Source organism: Rhizophagus irregularis, chromosome 24 (assembly GCF_026210795.1).
Source record: "Rhizophagus irregularis chromosome 24, complete sequence".
NCBI lineage: Eukaryota > Fungi > Glomeromycota > Glomeromycetes > Glomerales > Glomeraceae > Rhizophagus > Rhizophagus irregularis.
In genome coordinates, this window is record NC_089452.1 from 743,903 (window position 1) to 769,440 (window position 25,538).

At 26.3% G+C, this 25,538-nt stretch overlaps 6 protein-coding genes across 6 annotated transcripts; 4 read left to right on the forward strand and 2 right to left on the reverse strand.

The window, feature by feature from the left end:
- Positions 1–3,142: 3,142 nt before the first annotated feature.
- Positions 3,143–4,099, reverse strand: OCT59_015885 (uncharacterized protein; the record flags this gene model as incomplete). The annotated part of the gene is made up of 2 exons (XM_066132117.1): positions 3,143–3,757; positions 3,851–4,099. The coding sequence occupies 2 exons, from the start codon at positions 4,097–4,099 to the stop codon at positions 3,143–3,145; spliced, it is 864 nt and encodes a 287-aa protein (XP_066003138.1).
- Positions 4,100–10,903: 6,804 nt separating this feature from the next.
- OCT59_015886 (uncharacterized protein) lies at positions 10,904–11,197 on the forward strand (the record flags this gene model as incomplete). Its single annotated transcript, XM_025327060.1, has 2 exons — positions 10,904–10,982; positions 11,058–11,197. The coding sequence occupies 2 exons, from the start codon at positions 10,904–10,906 to the stop codon at positions 11,195–11,197; spliced, it is 219 nt and encodes a 72-aa protein (XP_025173134.1).
- Positions 11,198–13,633: 2,436 nt separating this feature from the next.
- On the forward strand, positions 13,634–15,324 carry OCT59_015887 (uncharacterized protein; the record flags this gene model as incomplete). Its single annotated transcript, XM_066132118.1, has 2 exons — positions 13,634–15,227; positions 15,308–15,324. 2 exons carry the CDS (start codon positions 13,634–13,636, stop codon positions 15,322–15,324), a joined length of 1,611 nt encoding a protein of 536 aa, XP_066003139.1.
- A 1,012-nt stretch (positions 15,325–16,336) lies between these two features.
- Positions 16,337–16,636, forward strand: OCT59_015888 (uncharacterized protein; the record flags this gene model as incomplete). Its single annotated transcript, XM_066132119.1, has 1 exon — positions 16,337–16,636. The coding sequence occupies one exon, from the start codon at positions 16,337–16,339 to the stop codon at positions 16,634–16,636; it is 300 nt and encodes a 99-aa protein (XP_066003140.1).
- Positions 16,637–20,199: 3,563 nt separating this feature from the next.
- On the reverse strand, positions 20,200–22,086 carry OCT59_015889 (uncharacterized protein; the record flags this gene model as incomplete). Its single annotated transcript, XM_025327058.1, has 3 exons — positions 20,200–20,382; positions 20,452–21,498; positions 21,589–22,086. 3 exons carry the CDS (start codon positions 22,084–22,086, stop codon positions 20,200–20,202), a joined length of 1,728 nt encoding a protein of 575 aa, XP_025173132.1.
- A 1,710-nt stretch (positions 22,087–23,796) lies between these two features.
- Positions 23,797–25,533, forward strand: OCT59_015890 (uncharacterized protein; the record flags this gene model as incomplete). Its single annotated transcript, XM_025319707.2, has 4 exons — positions 23,797–23,971; positions 24,055–24,975; positions 25,069–25,211; positions 25,296–25,533. The coding sequence occupies 4 exons, from the start codon at positions 23,797–23,799 to the stop codon at positions 25,527–25,529; spliced, it is 1,473 nt and encodes a 490-aa protein (XP_025173131.2). The 3' UTR covers positions 25,530–25,533.
- Positions 25,534–25,538: the final 5 nt, after the last annotated feature.

Below are 25,538 nucleotides of genomic sequence, written 5' to 3' on the forward strand. Positions count from 1 at the left end.
AGTTTATTTTCCATTTGTTTATTTAAAAATTTATTTTACTGAAAAAAAAAAATTCTTAGCCAAATTTTTTTAGGTAATTTTTATAAATGGGTTTACCAAAATTAACCAAAAGTAGATAGACCAAATGATCAACATAATTTCTAAGCTAACCATTTAAGTGATCGTCGTAACTTTATTATTTATGGCAAGCCGAGTCGGACTAAACTATCAGGCATTGGGCGGGTGAAAACTGAAAAATCAGACAAAATTTTATACCAGGACCCAGAAATATATATATAGGGGTCAGGTGATGAAAAAATTTTTTACTATGAGCTGTACGCATTTTTTCAGGGCCGGAATTATGATAATGCCAGTCGGTTACTATAATAGGAAATAAAAGTCTGACTGGCATTATCAAAAATTATCTAAAAAAGGAAAGATTTTCATGACTTTTTTAGTTCAAAATACGCAAACTCAAACCTGACCCTTTTATATATATTTCTGGGTCCTGTTATACCGTGCCTGATATTTTACCTGTTCATGCTTGATATTCATCTGTCCGTGCTTAACATTTATCTGTACGTGCTTAATGGTTTTATCCGTCTGTGCTTTATGTTTTCATCCATCTGTGCTTGATATTTTTGTTGATGATTTTGTCCAACTGTGTTTGATTTAATCCAATCAATAATTTCTTTGTCAGCACAGGGTTTGATATTTTGTCAGTCACATGTTTTTAAGTTTAACATAGGTTTAAAAATTTTTTTTTTTTTTTAATTGGCTTTTTTTTTATAAACAAATTTGTAGAGAATTTTCATTTTTAATATAGGTAAAGGCTTTGTTTGATAGAATTTCTCTGGGAATTTTTTTAATAAAAAGATTTTTTTTGATAAAAAATTTCGTTAGGAAATTTTTTTTTTGATGGATAATTTCGTTAAAAAACTTCTTTTTAATAGGATTTTTTTTTTTTGACATATACTTGAAAAAAATTTTTTTTCAACAGGAGATTTTTTTTTTTTTGTAGAAAATTATTTGAAGAATTTTTTTAATAGGGAAGATTTTTTTTTTTGATAGATAATTTCGTTAGAAAATTTTTTAACAAGTGAGATTTTTTTTTGATAGAGAATTTAGTAGTTAAGAATTTTTTTTTAATAGGAGGGAGTTTTCCTTGATAAAGAATTTCTTTTGGGAATTTTTTTTTAATAGGTGAAAGTATTTTTTGACGGAGAATTTTATTAGAGAACTTTTTTTTTAATAGGATTGTTTTTGATAGAGAATTTCATTTTAAAGAATTTTTCTTTAATAGATTTCGCTGAGAATTTTTTTTTTTTGATAGGTCATCTCGTTAGTATAAAGAATCCTTGAATTTTTCTTAATTGGGGATATTTTTTTTTGATTGAGAATTTTATTAGAGAATTGTTTGTTGAAAAATTTTTTTATTTTTTTGATGGAGAATTTTGTTTAGAAGTCTTAATAGAAAATTTTATTGAAAATAGTTATTTTTAATAAGTGTATCGAGAATTTTGGCTTGAAATTTTTTTTTTTAATTAAGAATTTCATTAGAAATCTTTTTTTTTATAAAAAAAAATTATTGGGAAATTTTTACAATTTTAATAAATATTTACTCCTCTTCATCTCCAATCGTTTCTTTTCATCTCCCATCGCTCCTTTTCGTCTCCCATCACTCCCTTTCGTCTCCCATCACTCCTGCAAAATTATTGATCTTGATAGGTCAGAGGTATACTTCTTGATAGACCTTACTGTAAAATATATTATGCATATCAAGATGCATACCCCAAATATATCAAGAACCATATTTTTGCATCGCTCCTTTTCGTCTACCATCCTCTTCATCTTCCCATCACTTCTTTCATCTCCCATCACTTCGCTTCATCACCCATCACTCCTTTTCATCACCCATCACTCCTCTTCGTCTCCCATCACTCCTTTTTATCTCTCATCACTCCTCTTCGTCTCCCATCACACCTTTTTACCTCCCATCGCTCTCATCACTATTTTTCATCTCTCATCATGTCCTATTTCTCCTTTTTGTTTCCTATCACCTCTCATTACTCTTTTTTGCTCCCTTTCATCTTCTATTACTTTCCATTACTCCATTGTTATTTCATTTTTTTATTAGCATTTTCTCCTTGATCATTGTAATTTACTTATCTTTTTTATTTATTGTTATTATTTCTTTTATTTGTACACTTCAATAAAAGTAAATATGGTGAGTTTTTTCTTTAAAATCGTAAATATGTGACTTAAATTTTAATATTTGCAAATAAAATTTCATTAAATAAGATTATTTTGAATAAATATGTTTGCAAAAAAATTTTTTTAAAAAAATATCTTTTGCAATAATAACCGATAAAAAATCATATCCGCCGATTTGCGGAATTTGCCGATCATCAGTTATGTGGCGCAGTACCGATTAAAATCAATCAAAACCCGTTCCTACATAAGAAAAAATGTCAATATATAAAAAAACTTTTAAGACCTCTCCCAAAATATTTACCTCTTTAACCCGAAGCCAGTAGAAGGAGTTTCTAGAAAAAAAGGAAAAAAATATTATAAAGTTAGTTTATTAAAAAAAAACAAAAGAAAAACTTTACAAAATTCAGAATATTTAATGATTTAACAAAAAAAAATTGACTGAAAAATAATTAATAATAAATATCAAATAGATTTTAATTAAACAACTAGCCAGTATTTTTTTTGTTTCAGTACCCACCACAGAACACGGGACTGATGGGGACAAATTCGAGCGTATTAATTAATAGCATCACGGGATCAACAATCAGGGATCGGAGCATATTATTTTTTAATATTAAAATAATTAAAGATCATAAATTTTAGAAATGTAAGAATGCATTTGTTTAAACGAGATTATCATAAATGTTGTAAATCATCATTAGAATAATGAAGAAAAATAAATTGTTTCATTTGATGTATTGTTTTAATTTTATTTATTATTTAAAAAAAATACAATAAATTAAAAATTAATGTGAAAAATTTTATATATTTAATAAAGGAAAATAAGTTTTATGCAATCTCCGATACCTTTTTTGTTTATTATTGACTTTTTTATGCTCAGCAATTATATGGTTAAAAATATATATATATATATATTTTTAAAAAAGAATAAGAAAATAAATTTTATTATTTAAGTTTCACTAGAGGTTTCGTTTTGGGTCATGGTTGGAAGGGGGTTTTCTTGTAATGCGGATGCTAGTGATTGGCTTCGAGTCTTCCTGGTGGAAGATAGTTGTGAAAGTGTAACACGACCTCTTTTTAAACGTGGTGTAGATCCTCTTGGTGTACGAGGTGTGTTCCTTGAACTTGTTGACTCTTGGTTCAACCATGGTAGATTAATGGATTGAGCAGACGTATTAGGTCGGTTGCTAGAAATTAGTGATATATCATCTAATTTCAAGATATGTTTCCCAGGTATAGACTCTTCAGTTGTGCTGGTATCTATGATGGATTCTTGATAATAGAGTAGGCCTGATAAAATTGCCATCGTAGATCTCATGGTTTGATTGATAGAATTAGTTTTATTGGCCAAATAATTAATATTTGAATTATGTCTCATCTCTAACCAAAAATCCTTTGGTTCTCTATTTCCAAGATTTTCTTCCACGTGAAAGTCAAGAACAGATTCGTCACCTACATTTTTAACAGTTTGAGTGGTCAAACCCGTCACCATTATGTTTATGCCTACAGCTGGCATCATATCAAAATCAAGACTTGGCATAGGTAATATGGATGTAGCGTTGACCTATTAATTCAATTTTTTCAAAATTAATAATTTGATACTAATTTTTATTTTATTTTAATTTTTGTTTTTTGAACTAAAAATAAGTAACATTACCGTGTACCATCCATTGCAGGCAATAAATTTACCTCTCAAGTAAATTACCTGGCCATTTTCAAATTCTTCGATTTGTGTATCAATTTCTTTATCCAATGGAACAAACGCTTTAATTTTTAGATATATGATTTTGGTTGGGTCTTCATCACTTAGTCTGGATATTCCAGTTATTTCTTTTATACTATATTCCTTTGTCGACCTCTGGGTTGAATCGTGAATGTAGCATATTGTACTCAACTTTGCTGGCATTAGAGATATAGGAGGTAGAAAAGATATTGTAATTTTTTTTTTTTTTTTAAGAATAAAACTGTATATTTGAAAAATATAAATATACATTTTTTTTTAAGTAAAAAAAAAATATCAGAGTATTTATATACAAATATTAAATAGATGAAATGATAATCGGGTTTTAATTTGAAGAAAAAAAAATGCAAAGTGTATGAATTTACGACATGAAATATTTTTATTTTTATTTTAATTACATGAAATTTTTTTTTATTTAAAAAAATTAAAAAAAAAAGACTTAAAAAAAATGTTTCAATTAAAATATAAGGAATTCTTTTATTAAAGTTTTTAAAAAAAATATGATAAAGAGTGGATTCTTTTTAATAATCATTCTTGCACTCCAGAATAAAGATTCGTTTTTTTTAAAAAAAATTTTTATTTGATTTGATTAACTAAAGATCTATTTTTTTTTTTCGATAATAAAATAAAGGAGTCTGATCGCCGCAAAAAAACCTATTTTAGGATTTTTTTTTTTAGAAGCACGAGTAATTTATGTAATATTGTAATTATTTAAGCCACATCATCCGAATCTTTCCTTTTTTTATATAGATAATATATAAAAATTTATATTATATCGTAAACAACTTATATATTTGGAAATAATTTATATTTTGATTAATGTAATATTTGTATTATAGCCACATCATCTGCCTTTTTGTAATTATTTATTTATTTATACCTTTATGGAAATTAGAACAGTCAAATAAAAGTCACGAAAAAAAAATTTGTTTTTATACCAGTTTTTTTACATGAATTTATTCGATTTATTTATTTATGTAAATGTAAAAATTATGAAATTATGAAATTTGATTGAGTAAATGAGTAAAAAAAAAGAGATAGGAAACAAATAAAGATCAGTTTTTTTTCTTTGATTTAAATTATTTTTTTTATGAATAAATAAATTTTATACTGGAAAATATATTGATTGATTGAGTAATGTGTAAAATTTTTATGAAGAAAAAATAATTTTTACGAAATATATTTTTCGTAATAATTTTCGTAATAAGTTAATTTTGAAAAATTTTTATGAAAAAAATAAATTTTATATTGCAGTAATATATGGTTTTATTTATTTTTACATAAATTGACAAATTTTATATTATATAATAGTAATAATACAGTATATATTGAGTAATACGTAAAATTTTCTTTATTTTATTTTTTGTAAATATTGCATAATACATTGAGTAATTTTTTATATATGAAGACAATGATGAAGAAAATTTTTTTGATTTGTTGAATAAATTGATAAATTATATTGGGTATAAAATAAAATTTTTTTTTTTGCGTAAGTAAATATTGCGTAATACGTAGAGTAACCCGAAATTTTTTTTTTTTTAAAATGAAAAAAAATGAAGGAAAAAAAATATATATAGCCCATCGGTTCATAAGGAGGGAGGGTGGGCGTTATACTCTTAGATTTAGGATTCATTATTCTTATTATTAAATCTATAATCTAAAATCTAAGATATTAAATTCGCAGGCAAACTTTTCGTGTTGATCACAACCAAAAAAGAGTATACTTTGCAAGTGTTTTGATGATCGTTTGACCAGGAGTCTATGGGGCACATTATTTTAAAAAATATAAAAAAAAATTGTACCACTATATTTCAGAGAGTATGACAGATTACCGAATAGGAAAAGGCTATTGTCTGTTTTTTACTCTACGATAACTAATCAATACATAAACTAAATTCGCTAAAACATCGTTATTAATATTTAGAGGTATTTATTTATTGAAAAGATTTTTTTTGAATAATTTTGCTTTCTAAATAAATTTTTCTAAAAACTATAAAAATAAAAATAAAAAAAACAGCTCCAAGTTGTATCTAATATAAAATAATTACAAATATACTTGCAAAAATTCTCAATTTACTTGATGTAAAAACTGTTTGAAAAGTTGATGGGGGAGTTGATGGGGAGTTTAATAGGGAGTTTACGAAAGAAAAAAATTTTTTTAATGCTACTTTTTGTTGAAGTAATTTCTTAATATCTGTCATATGATCATATAGCACAAGTGTGATCATTTTTGCAAAACTTAATTTACCTAATTTTTATTAAATTATTGTCAAATTCCTTAATTTAGACGAATTTTGTTAATTCCGCAGATCGGCGGATATGCTTAGATAAATCATATGATATTTGAAAAAAAAAACCCTCAGGCGACATTTAAAAAAAGTATATTTGTTTGAAGTGTTTTTTCTTTTTATCATTAATATTATTAAATAATTGGCATAAAAAAGTTAGCATTATTTTAAAAACTTTTTAATTTATGTTATATATGAATATTATGATTATATAATAAGAAATTTGTAAAAAAATTTTTATGAAATTAAAAAAATATTTAAATTAAAAAAAAAAATGCTAAAAATTAAAGTTAAAAATGGAATCAAAAAATACCAAACTAAAGAAAATTATTAAATAAAGTAAGATAAATTTTTTTAAAAAAATAACATAAAAATAAATTCTAGAAATCTGAAATTATTAAATGAAACAAATAAAACAAAACAAAAAAAATACTAATGCTTAATTTTTATTTTATTACTTTGTAGGCGAGCCAGCTCTAGCTTTTTCGAGCCGGCTTGTCAAGCATCAAGCCAATTTATTAAGTATGGCTCGGCTCATAAGGAGCTATACTAGTATATAAAATTTGTTTAATTTACTGCTATTTAAGATTCCATCATAGTTTTTTTTAATTTTATCTTAATCTTATTAATGTAATTAATATTTTTTTAATTTTTTATAAAAAAAAGATCTCTAATGAAATTCTTTATTAAAAAAAAAAATTTCAAGCCAAATTTCTCAATACCCTATTAAAAAAAAACTATTTTCAATAAAATTTTCTATTGTAGACTTCTAACAAAATTCTCCATCAAAAAAATAAAAAAACTTTTCAACCAATAATTCTCTAATGAAATTCTCAATCAAAAAAATATCCCCGATTAAGAAAAATTTCTAACGAAAATCTTCCATCAAAAAACACATTTTCCCTAGCTATTAAGAAAAATTCAAAGATTCTTACCTATTAAAAAAAATTCTCAAAAGAATTTCTATCAAAAAACTTCTATTAAAAAAAGAAATTCTTTACTGAAATTCTCTATAAAAAAAAATCTCCCCTGTTAAAAAAATTTACTAACGAAATGATCTATCAAAAAAAAAATCTTACCTATTAAAAAAAAATTCTATGATGAAATTTCTATCAAAAAAAAAAATTCTCAGCGAAATTATTTATCTTCCTATTAAAGAAAAATTCTTTAATAAAATCCTCTATCAAAAACAATCCCCCTATTAGTTAGTTATAATGACGTTTCTTCTTTTTAGTGATATGAAGTGTCTTTTCCCAAGCATGGAGTTTGTCATTGTGCTGGGACCAAATGGTCCGATAAAGTTGTTGCTGTAAGGAGGTAAAAAATTCCATAATAATTTTTTTGGTCAACGAGTATTTGTGTGAATAAGATTGTATGAGGTCTACTAAGCGAGCTGATGTAAAATTAGGTAAATGTCATGCGTCGAGTCCGTGACTACAATGAAGAAAGCTTGAGTTGTTTAACACTGTCAGGGATGAACTTGTGAGTACGTAAGTTCGTTATATATATTTCAATAAGTCTAATTAAAATAGGTATGTGTGACTGTAAAGTGGAATTCAGGAAAGGAAGTAAATTAGAGCAAAATCCTAGGTTTGATAAGCTGATTTTCGTTGACTGCAAATATCTTCTGTGTAGGAGGCCTTTAGTGAGAGGCCAGTGAGTGCTGTTGACATCATTTTTTCAGCTTCATACTTACATAATGTTCAACCTGTCTTGTCACGTGATTTTATTCGTCAGAAATGAGGAATTTGGTTAGCGTTTAGAACAATTACTTTTTTGAAAAAATATTAAATCAGATTTTCCAACTAATTGTTATCATCGATCTGAATTATTGAATTTCATTATTGAAATGAGATTATGAGATCGGTTTTATTATACGCACATATAATTTTCATTTTATGTTAAAATAAGGTACATCCGGTGATTTCGGTGATCATGTTATTATAATCATATGATCAGCAACATGTATGCAAAATCTCGACGATCAAAAGTCCGTTATAAATAATCCCGAAAGTTCAACTCATCCCAACACTTGTTAATTTTACATTTTTTTTTTTTAGACGTAATAATTTTGTTACACTTTGTAACGATTAATATTTCTACTAATTTCTACTAATATGTAATAATGAATCATTATTAATGTTATTAGAAAAAATAAATTTCAGTTTTTTGCTTTATATTAAATAAAAATTTAATGTTTGTATATAAAGATATTATTTTTTTTTTAATATGTTTAATAGTCACTTTTTATTCAGTTTTGAAATAATGAGTGTCGGATTTGAATTTATGGGATTGCGTCGGCGGGTTTGTGTTTATAACTGGGTCCTTGGGATTTCGTAGTAAATTCGCATGGTTACGCATGTATATGTATTTCAAATAAGGTATATTTGTTTTATTTATTCATTGTTGATCAGAAACATGCATGGTTAATGAGATCGTTGTTTTATTGGATTACGGTACATTTCAGCTGAATATTTTGACGATTATCCCATGCCCATCAACATTCGTCAAATGGATGGTTCGCCGAATGGATGTTACGCCGAAGGGGTTTTCAACAAAAGTATATTTTATCGAATCCATTTCACCAAATCGTCCATTTACAAATTCCATTTCACCAAATAAAAATTTTGCCGAGATTAACATTTTCATAAAAGATATTCAACGTGCAATGATAAATTCTTTTTATTTTTAAATATCTTTCTTTTCCAGGATATTATCACTTTAACATTCAAGTAACTGATATTAATTGTTACACAATAAATAAATAACTTTATTTTCCTGAAAACAAAAAAGTAAAAAAAAAGATTTTAATTCGTGATTTACGAGTCAACTGCAAAGGATCTGCAGAAATGGGAATCTGGTGTAGTGTCAAATAAAAGTAAAAAATTGTTGTAAAAACTATTTGAACTTTAGGATAAATATTTTGTATTAAATATGTTAGTGTTGAATGTGTTCACATGAAAAACATTATTTAGGGAATGAAAATTGGGTCACGGATCACAAATTAATGTATTACAAACAACCAATCTATTTAATAAATTTCATCTAATTTACAAATGGAATAAGTAATTTTTTGGGATGTTTTATTCAGATACTGTTCTTGGTTTTATTATACGCACGTATTTATTCTTATTCAAGATATATTAGCCGATTCACATGTCTCTTTATATATTAGCTAACTAAGAATCAGTCTTTATCATATTATTCATTATTTTATTGTTCGAATGGTTCCTACCTCTTAGTAAAAAGTTATTCCGAATTTATTTTATATAACGAAATTGGCTTGAGCGAAATCACATTATTTTAGCGTTGATAAATAATGAAATTGGCTCTCATTTATTGATTAATTTTTAATTTCACATGATAAATTATAAATTCTTTCTTTTTGTTTTATTTATTCACATGCAAACAAATATAAATATTATGGTTAAAATATTTACATATAAAAAATATGGGTTTACAAAATCCTGGCAACCATAAAATCGACAGTCTACAATCCTGACACCAAGATCCTGACAAACCCAAATCCTGTTGAAATAAAATCCCGATAGTTACAAATTCTGACAGTTAAAAATTCTTGATGGTCAAATCCCAAAGTTTTTTTTTAAAAAAATTATATAAAATTTCCATAATTTTAAAAAATGCAGTGACGTAGCAACAGGCTAATTTATTAAAATATAATCTATAAATTTTATTAATACCAATGTTAATATTAATGCAAATTGACTAACGTTACTATATTATTAATGAAAATTAAAGAAAAAATTTTTTTATCTTAGTTAAAAGGATTATGTACAATATATTACTAGATTACTAAACTATTCCTTATCTTCTAAATTAGAAATAATTGCATTAAAAAATTAAGTAATCTCAAATTTATCTGATCGAATCTCAGACAGGATTTTGGCTGTCAAGATTTTAGATCATTTGAGTTCTATGACTGTCAGGATTTTGATTCCAATCGGGATTTGCATTTATCAGGATTTTGGTGTCAGGGATTATAGACTGTCGATATTATGGTATCAGGATTTTTGGGTGATTCCAAAAATAAAATATGTATATATGTATCCCCTTTAAAAAATTGTAATATTAGTAAATGATTAAACACAATTTAAACTTTTAATCAAAATATTTTACACATAATGAATTTCCTATCTTTTTAACGCTCACTATCATTTTTTTGCTACGGCTCTTGTACTGACCACGGAAGGTAAAATCTTGAAATATTGAACTTGTTTTAAGGAAAATAAATTAATAAATACTTTTTTCTCCCTATCTACAGATCCGTAATAATTTTTGAAATCTGAAACACGTTGCAAAATATCACCATTTGTAAAATGGAGAAAAATTAGTTAATTACTTTTTAGACTGGCTTTTTCTTTATTTACAAATTCGCAATAATTTTGAAATCCGAAATACGTTGCAAAATATCACATGTAATTGATCATTTGTAAATTTGGAGAAAAATTAGTTAATCCTTGTTCATAATAATTAATAATTACTTTTTAAATTGGCTTTCTCCTTATAAAAAATTTTCATTTTATTTCTGTAAATGATATAGTCTTCGGAATTATCATATTCTGCTTTTTCTTATATACAGGGACTGATTAAAAAAACACAGAACAAAAAAATATTACAGAACAAAAAAAGAAAAATCCTCAAACTCTAACAATATTTTGCAATGAAATATATTTTCTTGTTTATCGTTCTTATTTGTACCATCCATGGTCTGACAGTTCATGCATCACCTCTCCATGAGGGTAAGAGATTAATCATTTTTATTTATAATTTTTTATCTTTCTATTTTCTCATGCATTTAATATTTTCATTTGTAGTTAGATCTAGTCTTCTCATGAAACGTTGTACAACCGGTGGCCAACTTGGAGATTGTGGTATTGGAGGCGAATGTGTTACTGATGATGATTGTTTGCCGGGTCTTTATTGTGATACCATTGTTGGAGTATGCTATGACTGATGTCACTTTGAATTTTTGAGTTAGATTATTTATTAGTGAATGTATTAGTTATTTTACCTTTTCGCTGTGAAGAAATTAATCTATAATTTTTTTTAATTAGTAATAAATATTTCTATCATGCAAATATTGTATTCTTGACCTTATACGATTTACTTTCTTGACTCGTGTATATAGTGACGGTCAAAAGTAATGCATTGCCGAAATGAAAAATGGTGATCATAATTCACAGTAGTGTGCCATACTAATAACGAGTTTATTATATTATATAAAATTTTTATATATTAATAAAATAAAAGTAAAAAAATTCCTTTATTATTGATCAAACATGCGATGCTTTTTTTTTTGACTGTTTCCAAAAATTATATTATCGCTTCTTCAAAATACTATGTTATAATCATATGATTAATAACTATTGTAAACTCTCGACCAGATAGGATAAGCTGAAAGCAAATATGGATCTTTAAATATCAATGAATAGTAAATTTTATAATGATTAAAAGTTTTGAGATGAAATTAATTTATTAAATTTATCTTGCATTTTTTGACGGGTATCTATATCAATAACAAATAATATAATTAATATAAATACTCTATTTTTAGGTTTCAATCATATACTAAGCCATTAATAAATCTTCAAAAAAAAATTCCTTTCATAACTGTCGGTCAAAAAAAAAGATTTTGGATAATTATGTCCTTTAATAAAAAAAAAAGAATTTAGATAATTATTTATTATTAAAAATGCATTAGGTTTGTAACAAAAATTATCAATTTAAAAAAAATTATTAAGTATATTAATTTTTGTGAATGAAATTTATAAACGGAGCCGAATTCCTGATTGCCGATCATCTTGACCCGGTTTAATCGCAGAAAATCCCCTGGAATTCCACGACGATCTACGCCTGAGCCGTGTCCGGATCACGTTACGCCGTTTAATTTAGTAAAAAATTCTAATGCTATTTTATATTAACAATTATTAGCTAACTTTCAATGTAAAAATTACTATATAATTTAAATATGGCAAAAAAATTGATAATCAAAGTTATTTCTTTTATCTCCATTTTCAACAAAATCTGATTTTGTGATGTTATTATGTGATTTTTCGTATTGAAAATAATATGAATCATCTCTTTACACGAATTTTTAATATTTTTATACCAAGTTATTTTTGGTGGATTTAAACAGCATATTATATAAGAGAATCAAATTTATTGTCGTAGTTATATCATTATTATGGTTATTTAAGTAAAAATTGAAGTGAATTACCATTTTTCATGAAATTTTAATACTTTTATATATTTTATCCATGAAAATCATCATAATAATATTTTAAATTGTTTTATGTGAATATTTTGTATTATAATAACGTACGATCTATTAAATAAAGAATTTAGTTAGTTTAAATTATATGTAAATATTATAGCAATAAGCAACAATTCGACATTATGGAATTACGGCATTACGACATTATGGCGTCGTAATTCATTTTGACGTGGAATATTTGAATTGATGTTGGTGTAATATTTTACGCTGCCATAATAACTTATAACTTACCAGCTAATAATTTTTAAATGAAGAATTTAGTTAGTTTAAATTATATGTAAATATTATAACAATAATAGAATTAAATAAATAACATGATCTACAATTCTACATGCTTACATGAGACATGACATCGATGATATTGATCGACATTGTTCTACAAAATTTGACAAGATCCTCAATCACGTGACACTAACTAAATTAACTAAACTATGTTTAACCAAAATTTGCGCTAAGTAAAACTAAGAAAACAAAATAGCCAAATTACTCCTTCGTGGGAACAAATTAATGAATTCAATAATTTGAATGATGCCTTTAGTGGAAGATTATGGAGTAAATCAAGTGCGCCCTGAAAAGTAATTGAGAGTAGTCTAGGTAGCACAAGTAGTAGAGCTAGAAAATTTCTTAAAGGATAGTTTTTTTTAGATTTAGTTTTATTTTAATTTAGATTTTTAGATAGGAATCTTCGTGTTTTTGGCGTTTTATTGTATATATATATTCTCATACGTATCGAGTCAACTTGTTTTGTGTGCTAGATAGGTGTTCAATAAAAGTAAAAATAAAAAAAAAACAAAACCAATCACACGCTAGCCCCAAAAAGTAAATTAAAAAAAATCTGAACCAAAATAAGGTTAATAAAGAATGAGTAAAATTTCTAAATAATAACCTTTCATACTGTATAACCTTCTGTCACTAGTCAAGTGATCGACACATTATTCTACATTATCACTAGTTCAATGAATCGAAAAAAGTTAACCCGAAAATATTTTTTTTCTATTTTAGTTAAGATATTCTTTTTTTAGTAACTCATTCATAAATATAAATTTTTTTGTCAAAAAAATTACGCCTAAAAAAAAAAATTTTTTTTTTCAGTAAAATAAAGTTCTAAAATAACAAATGGCAACTGAATTTAGTAAATCAAACATTTCGGAAAAAGATACTACTAATACAATAAGTACCAAAAATTGTTCGTATTGCAATAAACCTTTTGCTGAAAAATTATGGTGTAAAGAATGTATTAATTCTTTAGAAAAATTAGCAGAAAATGGTGATAAAGAAGCAATGTTTAATTTAGCTAACTGCTACAAAAATGGAGAAGGAACAGAAAAGAATTTAGAAAAAGCCTTTCATTGGAATCAAAAAGCAGCAGAAAATGGAAGTGAAAAGGCGATGTTTACTTTAGCAAATTGTTATTATTTTGGAGAAGGAATAAAAAAGAATTTAGAAAGATCCTTTTATTGGAATCAAAAAGCAGCAGAAAATGGTATTAAAGAAGCAATGCATAATTTAGCCATATTTTATAAAAATGGAGAAGAAACAGAAAAGAATTTAGAAAAATCCTTTTATTGGTGTCAAAAAGCAGCAGAAAATGGTCTTAAAGAAGCAATGCATAATTTAGCAGTATTTTATGAAAATGGAGAAGGAACAGAAAAGAATTTAGAAAAAGCCTTTCATTGGAATCAAAAAGCAGCAGAAAATGGTAATAAAGAAGCAATGATTAATTTAGCCAACTATTATAGAAATGGAAAAGGAACAGAAAAGAATTTAGAAAAAGTCTTTCATTGGAATCAAAAAGCAGCAGAAAATGGTTATGATAAGGCAATGTTTAATTTAGCCTTATGTTACGAAGATGGAGAAGGAACAGAAAAAAATTTAGAAAAAGCATTGCATTGGTATCAGAAAGCAGCAGAAAATGGTGTTAAAGAAGCAATGTTTAATTTAGCCAGTTATTATGAAAATGGAAAAGGAACAGGAAAAAATCTAGTAAAAGCCTTTAATTGGTATCAGAAAGCAGCAGAAAAAGGTGATGAAAAAGCAATGTATAGTACAGCATTATGTTATGGAGATGGAGAAGGAACAGAAAAAAATCTAATAAAAGCCTTTAATTGGTATCAGAAAGCAGCAGAAAAAGGCCATGCTGATGCAATATATAATTTAGCCATATATTATCATAGTGGAAAAGGAACAGAAAAGAATTTAGAAAAAACCTTTCATTGGAGTCAGAAAGCAGCAGAAAAAGGCCATGCTAAAGCAATGTGTAATATAGCCAGTTGCTATTATTTTGGAGTGGGAACAGAAAAGAATTTAGAAAAAGCTTTTTATTGGTGTCAAAAAGCCACAGAAAATGGTAATAGAAAAGCAATGTATGATTTAGCCTCATGCTATGAAAATGGAAAAGGAGCCGAAAAGAATTTAGAAAAAGCCTTTTATTGGTATCAAAAAGCTGCAGAAAATGATGTTAAAGGAGCAATTATTAAATTGGCCAAATTTTATGAATTTGGAGAAGGAACAGAAAAGAATCTAGAAAAAGCTTTTTATTGGTATCGGGAAGCAGCAGAAAATGGTGATAAAGAAGCAATGTATAATTTAGCCATATATTATGAAAATGGAGAAGGAACAGAAAAAAATTTAGAAGCAGCCTTTTATTGGCATCAAAAAGTACTATCAGTAAGTAATAAAGTATGTGCTAAAGATGAAGATGAGATATGCAGTAAATGCAAAAAACCACATATTTATTACCCATGGCACCAACAATGTAATGAATGTAAACAACCATATATTGATTATCAGTGGTGCCAACAATGTAATATTAGACGATTTCAACAAGATTTTTCAAAGTGGACAAGCAAAAATGAATTTATTGATAAATTTATTCAGGAAGCACAACTAAATGCAAAAAATTGTTATGAAGTTTTAGAGTGGATACCTTATAATAAATTGTCAAGTATTAATTATCATGATAAAGGAGGATTTAGTGAAATTCATAAAGCTATCTGGTCAGTTGGACCCATTTTTAGTTGGAATTGTGACAAACAACAATGGAATAGACAGACGGATCATGAAGTTATTCTTAAAATACTTGATAATTCATCAAGTTTAAATAATAAATTTCTAGATGAGGTATAGTATTTATGTTTAATAGAAAATTTTATTTTTTTTTTTCATAAATTTAATAACTTTTTATTATTTATATAGTGGAAATATCATTATATTTGTCAGAAAAAATCATTTTCAAAATTTATTCAATTCTTTGGTTTCACTCAAGATCCAAATAATTTAAATTATATGATAGTAATGAGTTATGCAAAAAAAGGAAATTTGAGAAAATGTTTATCTGACATAATTAAATTTAAGTGGCAAGACAAGTTACAAATATTGAAAAAAATTATATTAGGACTTAAAGTAATTCATGAATCAAATTTAACTCATGGCGACTTTCATGATGGAAATATTTTAATGTCAGATAATTACAATGAGTCATTTATTATTGATTTAGGATTATGTAAACCTATAAGCGATTTACAAGATTCTGGTAATAGCAGTATTAATGAAATTTATGGAGTTTTACCTTATATGGCGCCTGAAATATTAAGAAATAGACCCTATACTCCAGAAAGTGATATTTATAGTTTTTCAATGATGATGTGGGAATTTACATCAGGCATTCCTCCATTTAATGATGAAGCACATGATCACCATCTTATCTTGAGTATTTGTAAAGATGAACGTCCTGAAATTATTGAAAATATTCCAAAATGTTATACAGATTTAATGAAAAAATGTTGGGATTCAAATCCTTCTAATAGACCAACTATAATAATGCTTGAAAATATTATAACTGAATGGATTAGATGCATTAATGAATTTTATGAAACAAACAGAGATGGAAATTATAATTATAGAGTACCTGGTATTTCTAATCACTTAAAAAATGATATATTCGAATTTGTGAAAGCAGCTTTAGTACAAGAACAAGCAAATACTTCTATTATCCAGTTTCATCCACAAGCATATTATATAAGTCGCAATGTTACTAAAGAAATAGAAAAGTCTAAGAATGTTAGTGAAAGAGTTGTTCAAGAAAATTCTGACTTGCTGGATTGTATAATTAATATTTAAAAATCAAATAATAATTCTGTTATTTATTTTTATTTGTTTGATTATTTACAGTTATTATATAGGAAATATTTATATTATGTATTTTTACAGTTTTACAATAAAATAATAAGATATAAATATTGTTAAATAAAAATATGCTAATTAGTATTAAATAAAGTTTATTTATATTTTTTATTTTCATTTTCAAATTTGTTTATCAAATTTGATAATTGCATTATAGCCAAATTTGCAAGCAAAATTATGGTTGGATTTATTAAATTTATTAATATGCTAATGTAATTATAATTTAAACTTAAAATGCAATACCAGTTAAATTTATGATATTAATACATGAACTTGTTTTATTAAAATATAAAATTATATTAATACAGTATACAAATTCATATAATAGTAAAATTTAATGCAATGTAATACAAAAAAACAAAAACTTTTACACAAAAATGGATATTTCATTATCAAAAAAAGTTACACAGTTAAAGAATTGGAAAAATATCTATAGAAGAACAAAAGTAAGAGCCAGGGCTGACAATTCAAGAGACAGATAAAGAAATAGCCGAACATACGAAAATTTCAGGTGCATGATATGCATCAGTAATAAGAAGTATATGTGAAGTAACCTATCAAAAAATGGAAGATAAATTTTAAGAAGAATTTCAGAATGTCTTCAAATTTTGAGACAACATATAGAAGAAGTCACAATTCATTAATAAAGTAAAGAAAGAAGAAAAAGTAAAGATATTAATTATGAGAATGATAAGCAAAGTGACTTGAAAATGAACGATTAGTTCAGAGTATCAGACATGTCGATGGGAAACGTAAATTTCACGGGTAGTAGATATCGTGAATTACCTAACAAAAATGGAAGAATGTAAATCTAAAAGTATCAGACATTAAATACAGAAGTTACAAGTAGCTCAAAGTAAAGCAATATCATGTGGGTATCATGTTCTATAATATGCCAGGACTGGAGGACGAGAAGAGAATTGAATTTATTAAAAAGAAAATAAAAGAATATCAAATAGAAAATTTAGAAATCAAGAAAATTTATGTCCTGTCTAACATGTATATTGTGATAGTTGTAGGATCACAAGAATTAGAGATCAAGCAAGAAATTTAATACCATTAATATGCTTAAACACTACATAAGAAATATGTATTAATAGAGTACCAAAAAACTGCAATAAGACAGAATTAGATAACTGTATTATCAGAGGTATTATATATATGCCTAAAAGTAATGGTAAAGAAGTAGATTTATATAGAGCGACAATAAAAGTGATTTTATGTCTACGGGAAAGGATGACAGATGGGATTTTTTTTTGCAGGGTTCTTGGGTGTCTGAGATTTCCTGTTCGTCTACGCGTTTAATTTAATCATCATAGGACAGAATAGAACGTCGACGCAAAATCAATTGAAAAGTTTGCTAATATCTAGGATTTTTTTAAATTAGTGTAGTGTAGTTGTTTTAAATTTTTACATAGGATATTATTATTATTTATTGTATTAGATAGGTCTTTTATTATGTTTGTATTTTCACAGGTGTATACTGGTGACATAATTTTGTTTAGGGAACGATGAAAAGGCCATGTGATATATACGGTATATCGATAATAATTGATATACAGTTTTTAAATCAGTTATATTGACGAACGATAATTATCTCAATAGTTAACATTATCTATCTAGTAAATACTCCATTTCCCTTCAGTTCATCATTAATGCTCTCGATCGAACCCTTCGAAACCTACAAAAAAACATATAAAAGAAATACTATTTAACTTTTTTTACTAAAAAATACAAAAATAAGATAAATTTCGCAAAGGAATTTAAGTTCCCAATTTCTAGTATCCAATCGAAACCTGGAGAACCTGCAAAAAATAAAAGAACGACACCAAAATCTAAAAAAAGGAAAAAATAAACGTTAATAAACGTTTCTGGTTAAATAAATAAATAAATAAATAAATAAAATTATAGTTTCGTAAAAGTAAAAATTTGCGAAACTTACCGTTTCAATATCAAAGAAACGTTAAAAACGTTCCTAATAATATTTGAAAAAACAAAAAAGGTTCAATTTGAAACCCGGAGTACTAAAAAAAAGCAAAAAAAGAAACGTTAAAACGTTTCTTAGTATAAAATAAATAAAAAAATTAACTTTCGCAACAAGATTGTTATTATTTCACCGTTTGGAATATTGGAGCATTGAACTAAAAAAAAAATATTAAGAAATTTAGAAACGTTCTTTTAAAATGCAAGAAAAAAAAAATTTTAGTAAATCGTTACGAAATTTCCCGTTTCTCGAAACTTACAAAAAAGTAAAATAACATACTAAGCTGTCTCGAAGTTATACTTTGAAACCATTACCCAACCTGAGGTCAAAGACGGAGGAGTTTTACAAAGTCCGCAAAATTTACCACTTTCGAAGTCCGCGAAGACCAAAGTTTCTAAGAACCTATAAAGTAAAGGAAGTAAACGTTCCATTAATATAAAAAAAAATTGATGTTTTGAAACAAAACTTATCGTTTTTAATAGATGAAAAACCGTTAAAACTCGTTTCTATTAATATAATAAGTTTCGAAACGAAACTTACCATTTTCAATATCCAATCCCAAAACCTACAAATAGTGGAGAAGGGAAACATTAATAAACGTTTTCTTTGTATATATATATATAAAATTAAGTTTTGAAATTCAAAACTTACCGATGTTTCCAATCCAAATCAAAGGCCACGATAGAATTCCTATCCTATTTTGGTAGTAAGTAGCCCTATTAAGAAACCAGGAGAAGAAAGATCAAAAAATTAATTAAAAAATAATTATAATTTAAAAAAATAAAACTTTGCCGGATTTATATCCGTTTATCATTCAGGATAATTTGGGCCATATTTATAGTGCTGGCCAGAATTATGTACATGATCGACCAAAGGAAATTTGGATTTCGACATGGCATGGAAAGGTACTAGTAATCAATATTTGTATCATTTTTTTATATTTATCTGATTTTATTTTAATTTATCTCTTTACATTTACGTTAAAATATTTTATTTCTTTTTATGATAAACTGAGTTTTTAATAACTTTTAATAAACTATTTCCCGTAGCAAAAAGTTTCCTTGACGTATTAAGGTCAATCACATGATCTAAATAGATAAAATTCAGCTCTTTTACGTGCAAACCAGTTGACAGCACTTCCAATAAGCTATCTCGTTTATCAAGTTATAAAAAACATGTAGCCTGATATTAGAAATTGTCATGTTATAATTCATTCGATACTTAATAAAAATAAGTATATTTTTCCAAAATCGTAGTTGAAAAATAGAATAAAAAGAATGTAAAAAAATCTCAAAAAATTTTTATTATTGTATTTCCATATTTCGTTACTTCATTTATATTTTTCTGATAATAGGTATACTCACTGACGCAATAACATATTTTTATGTCAAAAAGTATAGACTTATCGGTAAAATATTTATTTATTTACTTATAAACTTAATTTTTTTTTTAAAAAAAAAATAATAATAATAAATAATTTTTCTTATTAACTGTTAAGGAGACATAAATTATAACTTTAAAATGGTAACGTTATATTAGCATTAGGATTTTCTTCCAACATTTTAAGTTTTGATAAACCTTTAAGTACAGGATCAGCAGGACAACCTAGTTCAGGAGCATAATGTACAATAAAATCACCACGAATATATCTATCAGGGAAAGTATTTATCGTATGATCATCCCGATTCAGATATAAAACCTATAAAAAAAAGAAAGTGATTAGAATAAAAACTATAAATTTTACAGGATGAAACACAAAAAATCTTACGTTTGGTTTCCAATTTGGTAATTGGATAGCATCACGCATAGCTTGTTGTTCTCTCATACCAGTATTAGCACGATCATATCTAGATTGTACACCATTTCTAAGAAAATCTCTAGCCCAATCACTATTTCTAATTAAGAAAACACCAGCATTAATCATATTATCACCTATAGGTCTGGCTACAATAAAATTAATTTTTTCAAATTCTTTCTTTCCACCAGCTCTTTTTTCACATTTTTCCAATAATTGTTCAATAGAAAAAGATCTATTGGCAAAAAAAGCATCCATATCTAACCATATTAACCATTCATAATAAGCTAAAACTTTTTCTACTGCATCAACTTTACCCCAAACTGGTTTTCTCTTTCGATAATATTGTTGATCATATTCAGTTGAACGAGCTACGAAAGCATAACCATGCCTTTCAGCATATTCACGTTTATTTTTTGCAGAAAGAGGAGCAGCTTCTAACATACAATTATCTTTATATAAGAAACTACTTGTTATCACTGCTATATTTGGTCTTAATTTATTTACCGTCTCATTTGAATACATTTTAAGATCATAACGAGCAATACAAGGGAGTGTTGTTGATATATTAAATTCTTTTATAATATTTCTAATTTCCCATTCTTGGTAAATATGACCCATGGCAACAATACAATCAACACAAGAAATACTACTAATCGAATTTGGCCATTCTATTATACTTATTGGATCATTAATAAAAATTAAATCGCCCGGAATTATTTTATTTGGATTATTATAATAATAAAGATATAGACTTGAAATAAGACTTGTATAATTCATCTTATAATTTGAATTTTCGAGAATTGGACGTATTGCCGATGATCCTAATATTACTGCCATATTTTCTGTTCTGTTAGAATCGAATGATCCCCATACCATTTTTCGAGTATTCGAGATTAATCGATTTTCTATTTTCGAGGATAAAATTTTATCCTGGATTTTTTCTAAATTAATCATAGTAAATGCATCAATTAATATCAAATGATCGAATGTTATACATTTTTCTTGTAATGATTGAGCCTTTTTTTATTTTAGTAAAAAAAAAAATAAATAAAAATAAAGTTAGTTGAAATTATCACGTGACATCACTCGAAAATAAACTACACTTACGTATTTGAGCAAAGTTTGATGCCAATCATCACTATGTTCAACATCAATTTCAACAATATCATGATAATATTCCATTTTTTCAGATGTAAATAATTTTAGAACTTTTCCATTAACTTTTTTTAATTTTCTTACAAAGAATTTATAATAAATTACATTTGTATCTTGTTTCATACATGGAATTATATTATCTGTGATACCAAATAATTCTTCCCTCATTAACATACGTTGGTTAAGATCTTCCATTTCCGAGAAAATAAATAATGCCATTTTATAATGTGGACATGACATATTTTGCATAATTTGTTCCGGACTATTAGTAAGAGGAGTCGTTGTAGATTCATTATCATTAACGTCATAGCTGGATGACAATATATCATTATAATCATTAATATAATACGGTATTGCGAATAAAAATATCACAAATGTCGTAATTAATAAAGGAAATAATTTTATTTTATGAAATTGACCTTTCATATTTAATTGTTCTTTCATTCCCATTCTTTTAAAATAAATTTATTTTTATTTTTAATTTTTTTTTTTTAAAAAAAGGAGGGAGGGAAAAAAGAACAAAGTCAATAAATAAAAAACAAGTATTTATAGTTAATGTTAATGTTACGTTCAGATAAAAGAATAATAATAGAATTTTTATTGCTACAATTCACAAATATTTTTTATAAAAATAACTAAAATGACTTATAATAATTTATCAAAAAAAGTAATATTTTTTCCGGCTATGAAATTAACAATAATATTTTGACATAACGTAAACAGGTTGATTTGCTTCCATAATTAACACATCCTAATAATAAGTTTATTATTATTGTTTTATTCCTATATACGGAAGATCCGAGTTTTGTGTACACTCTTATCTTTAAAATAAGCTTAATGATTAAAAGATTAAAATACTCCGATAAGACTTATCTTTAATGTCTTTTTAATGGTTACACTAACAAAATACTAGGTGCATTATCTCATTGAAATCCGTTGTACTGTTTATCTACAGATCTTACCAATACTAGAAACCTTGTTTTACGTGTTTTTATTAAACGTGACAAAAATGATCGGTCTTTTACTTATTTTTACCATTCCGAATTTAAATAATCACTTGATCAATTCTTTATTGATATTATTGGATGATTGGTTAACAATAACAAAGACTTGTGAATTGTGTCACAATATTTTGTTTCGTCCTTTGTTGGGAATATATTTTGCGTTAGTGCCAATACTGCGCGTTTCTTATTATTTAATTGTCTGTGTACTGCATTGGAATTGTCTGTGTTTACTTATTATTAACTATTTTATAATCCACCTTATAAAGTACTGCTAATTGTTTTTGATGCATATACTTACTGTATATGTAATACAAAAATATACAATACAATACCGGTAACCGGTATTTTTACGTTATCCGATTATAATATACTATAAATGATAAAAAGGAAATGGTAATAATACTCAAAGAAGAAAATTTTCATAATTCAGTTTACGCGCTGCGCTGAAAGAGAGCCATCGTTTTTGTGTGAGTCATGCATAGAAGTTTATCCCTGCATGAACATCATTAAATTAGGAAATCAGAACCATACTATCATATGCAAACCATGATATTTTAAATAGTGTTATTGGATAATTCTGATTCTTAATTTAGCCAATTATGGTATTTTAACTATGCTCATTAAAAAAAGGTTACGCCAAGTCATTATACGCAGTAGATATAATCTTTTATGGTAAATAAAATTATTTTAATAATCAATGTCCGAAACTTAAGCCACCAACGCCATAGGTTTTTGTTTATTGTTTCTTAACTTAGAAATATCATAATCAAAAAAAACTTTTGTTTATAAAAGACCGGAAAGTTTCATTCAAAACGTACCGGAAATTTATTCGTTTTTCTAGTTTCATAAGTGGTCACATACTAAGCACTAACGTAATTTGATAAACAATAACTAACTAAAAATTTTTTTTATATATTTTAAACTTCAAAAACCTATTTCTATATTCCCTCGAAATCTCTCTTCCCATTTCATTTTTTTCTTACTTCCCAAGTATTAAAACTGCTACGGAATCAACAATAATTAGTAATAATTATTTATTCCTTTGATTAATTTAAAAATACCATTTCTTTTATTAATACTTTTTATTTGAAAACTTCTTTAATACTTCTTTAAATACTTCTTTAATACTTTTTTTTATTATACATTTTTTAAAAAAATGGTCGCGAAAAATCAAGAAGAAATTGAAATTATAAAACAAGAATTATTACGTTCAACGTACTCAGAAGGAAATAGTAATAGTGAAGAACAGGATATTGGGAAATCATCTTCAAGTGATAGTGAAGAAATTAATAGTTTTAGATATCCTGCGGTTATACTCATCGGAAATGCAGGTGAATAAAAAGGTTCTTTAAACAAAAAAAAAACAAATAAAGAGTGAATATAGGATTTAATGTAAAAATATATTGCCTTGTAGGAGTCGGAAAGAGTACTTTGGGTAATTGGTTATTGGGATACCATGGAGATGGTGGACCGTTCGAAACCAAAGCTTCATGTGATCCTGTAACTTTAGAACCACAAACAGCATTACTTGAAATTAGTGATCGTAAATATAATTTAATTGATACACCAGGATTATTTGATGTGAAGGATGATGCTAGATCAGATATTGCTCTCACTAAATTAGCTAATACAATTAATCATTGTTCGTATGGTATACAAACAATTATTTTTGTTGTAAAAAAATCCTTTGGAAAAGAAATCGATAGGCAAATTCAAGCAATTAAAGGTTTCTTGGGAGAAAAAGCTTTAGATCATATATTGATCGCATTTACTCACGTTAATATGGATCAGACGATGGATAGAACGGTCATGAAGAAATCTTTTAATTCTAGAATGATCAATTTTCTTAACAAGATTGATAATAGATGGATTGTTTCACCAAATCCTGATTTATTTACCTTAGAGGACGATATTGTTTATACCAACGTGTATGAAGCTAAAGATATTATTGAGTCATTCCCTGAAGCATATACTACCGATATGTTTAATAGAGTGCGTAGAGCTAGAGAAGAGGCTGAAGAAGCTGCAAGAATAAAAGCACAAGAAGAACGCCTCAGAGCTTGCGAAGAAGAAATATCAAGACTTCGTAATAATGCCGGTATACAGGCTGCTAGAAACGAAGCTGAAAAACAATGTTTTTCTTTAGATACTATTGTTACGTTGGAAGGTGGAAAAAAAATTGAAATGTCTGAAGTTAGAGTTGGTGATAAGGTCGCTTGTGTCGGCTCTAATAATAAAGTAGAGTATTCGGAAGTTTATCTGATTGCTCATGTAGATAAGGATAAACAAGCCGAATTCTTAAAAGTCGATTACACTAAACCTGATGGAACAACAGGTATTTAATTTTTTTAATTAGTATTACATGCTTTGATAGTATATTAAATTGTTTTTTTACTTATTCTATTTTTTTTCTTCTTCTTTTTAATAGGATGTTTGAACTTAACTTCAGAACATCATTTGTTTGTTAATGGTTCGTTTGATTACGCTCATAATATTCGTCCAAATGATTCACAAATTCAGATTTTATACAAAGATGAATTAATTCCCGTAAGAGTTACAAACGTCTCCAAGGTAGATTTTTTTTTTCATAATTCTTTAATTCTCTTTTATTTCCTTTTCTTTATTCCGTTTAATTGATTTTTATGAATATATTAGGAAATACGCAAAGGGTACATCGGAATCTTTACACGTACCGGAACAATCATAGCGGATGATGTATTTTGTAGTTGTTATTCTAGTTGTCCACCGTACCAAAATATTATTCATTATATTATGGCCCCCATACGATTTACAACTCTATTTCATAAATCAAATTATTGTGATAGTGAGATTCATCCTTATTTGAAGTTTCTTTATAATAATTATAAATCCATTACTGGAGCTTTTTAATTAGAATAA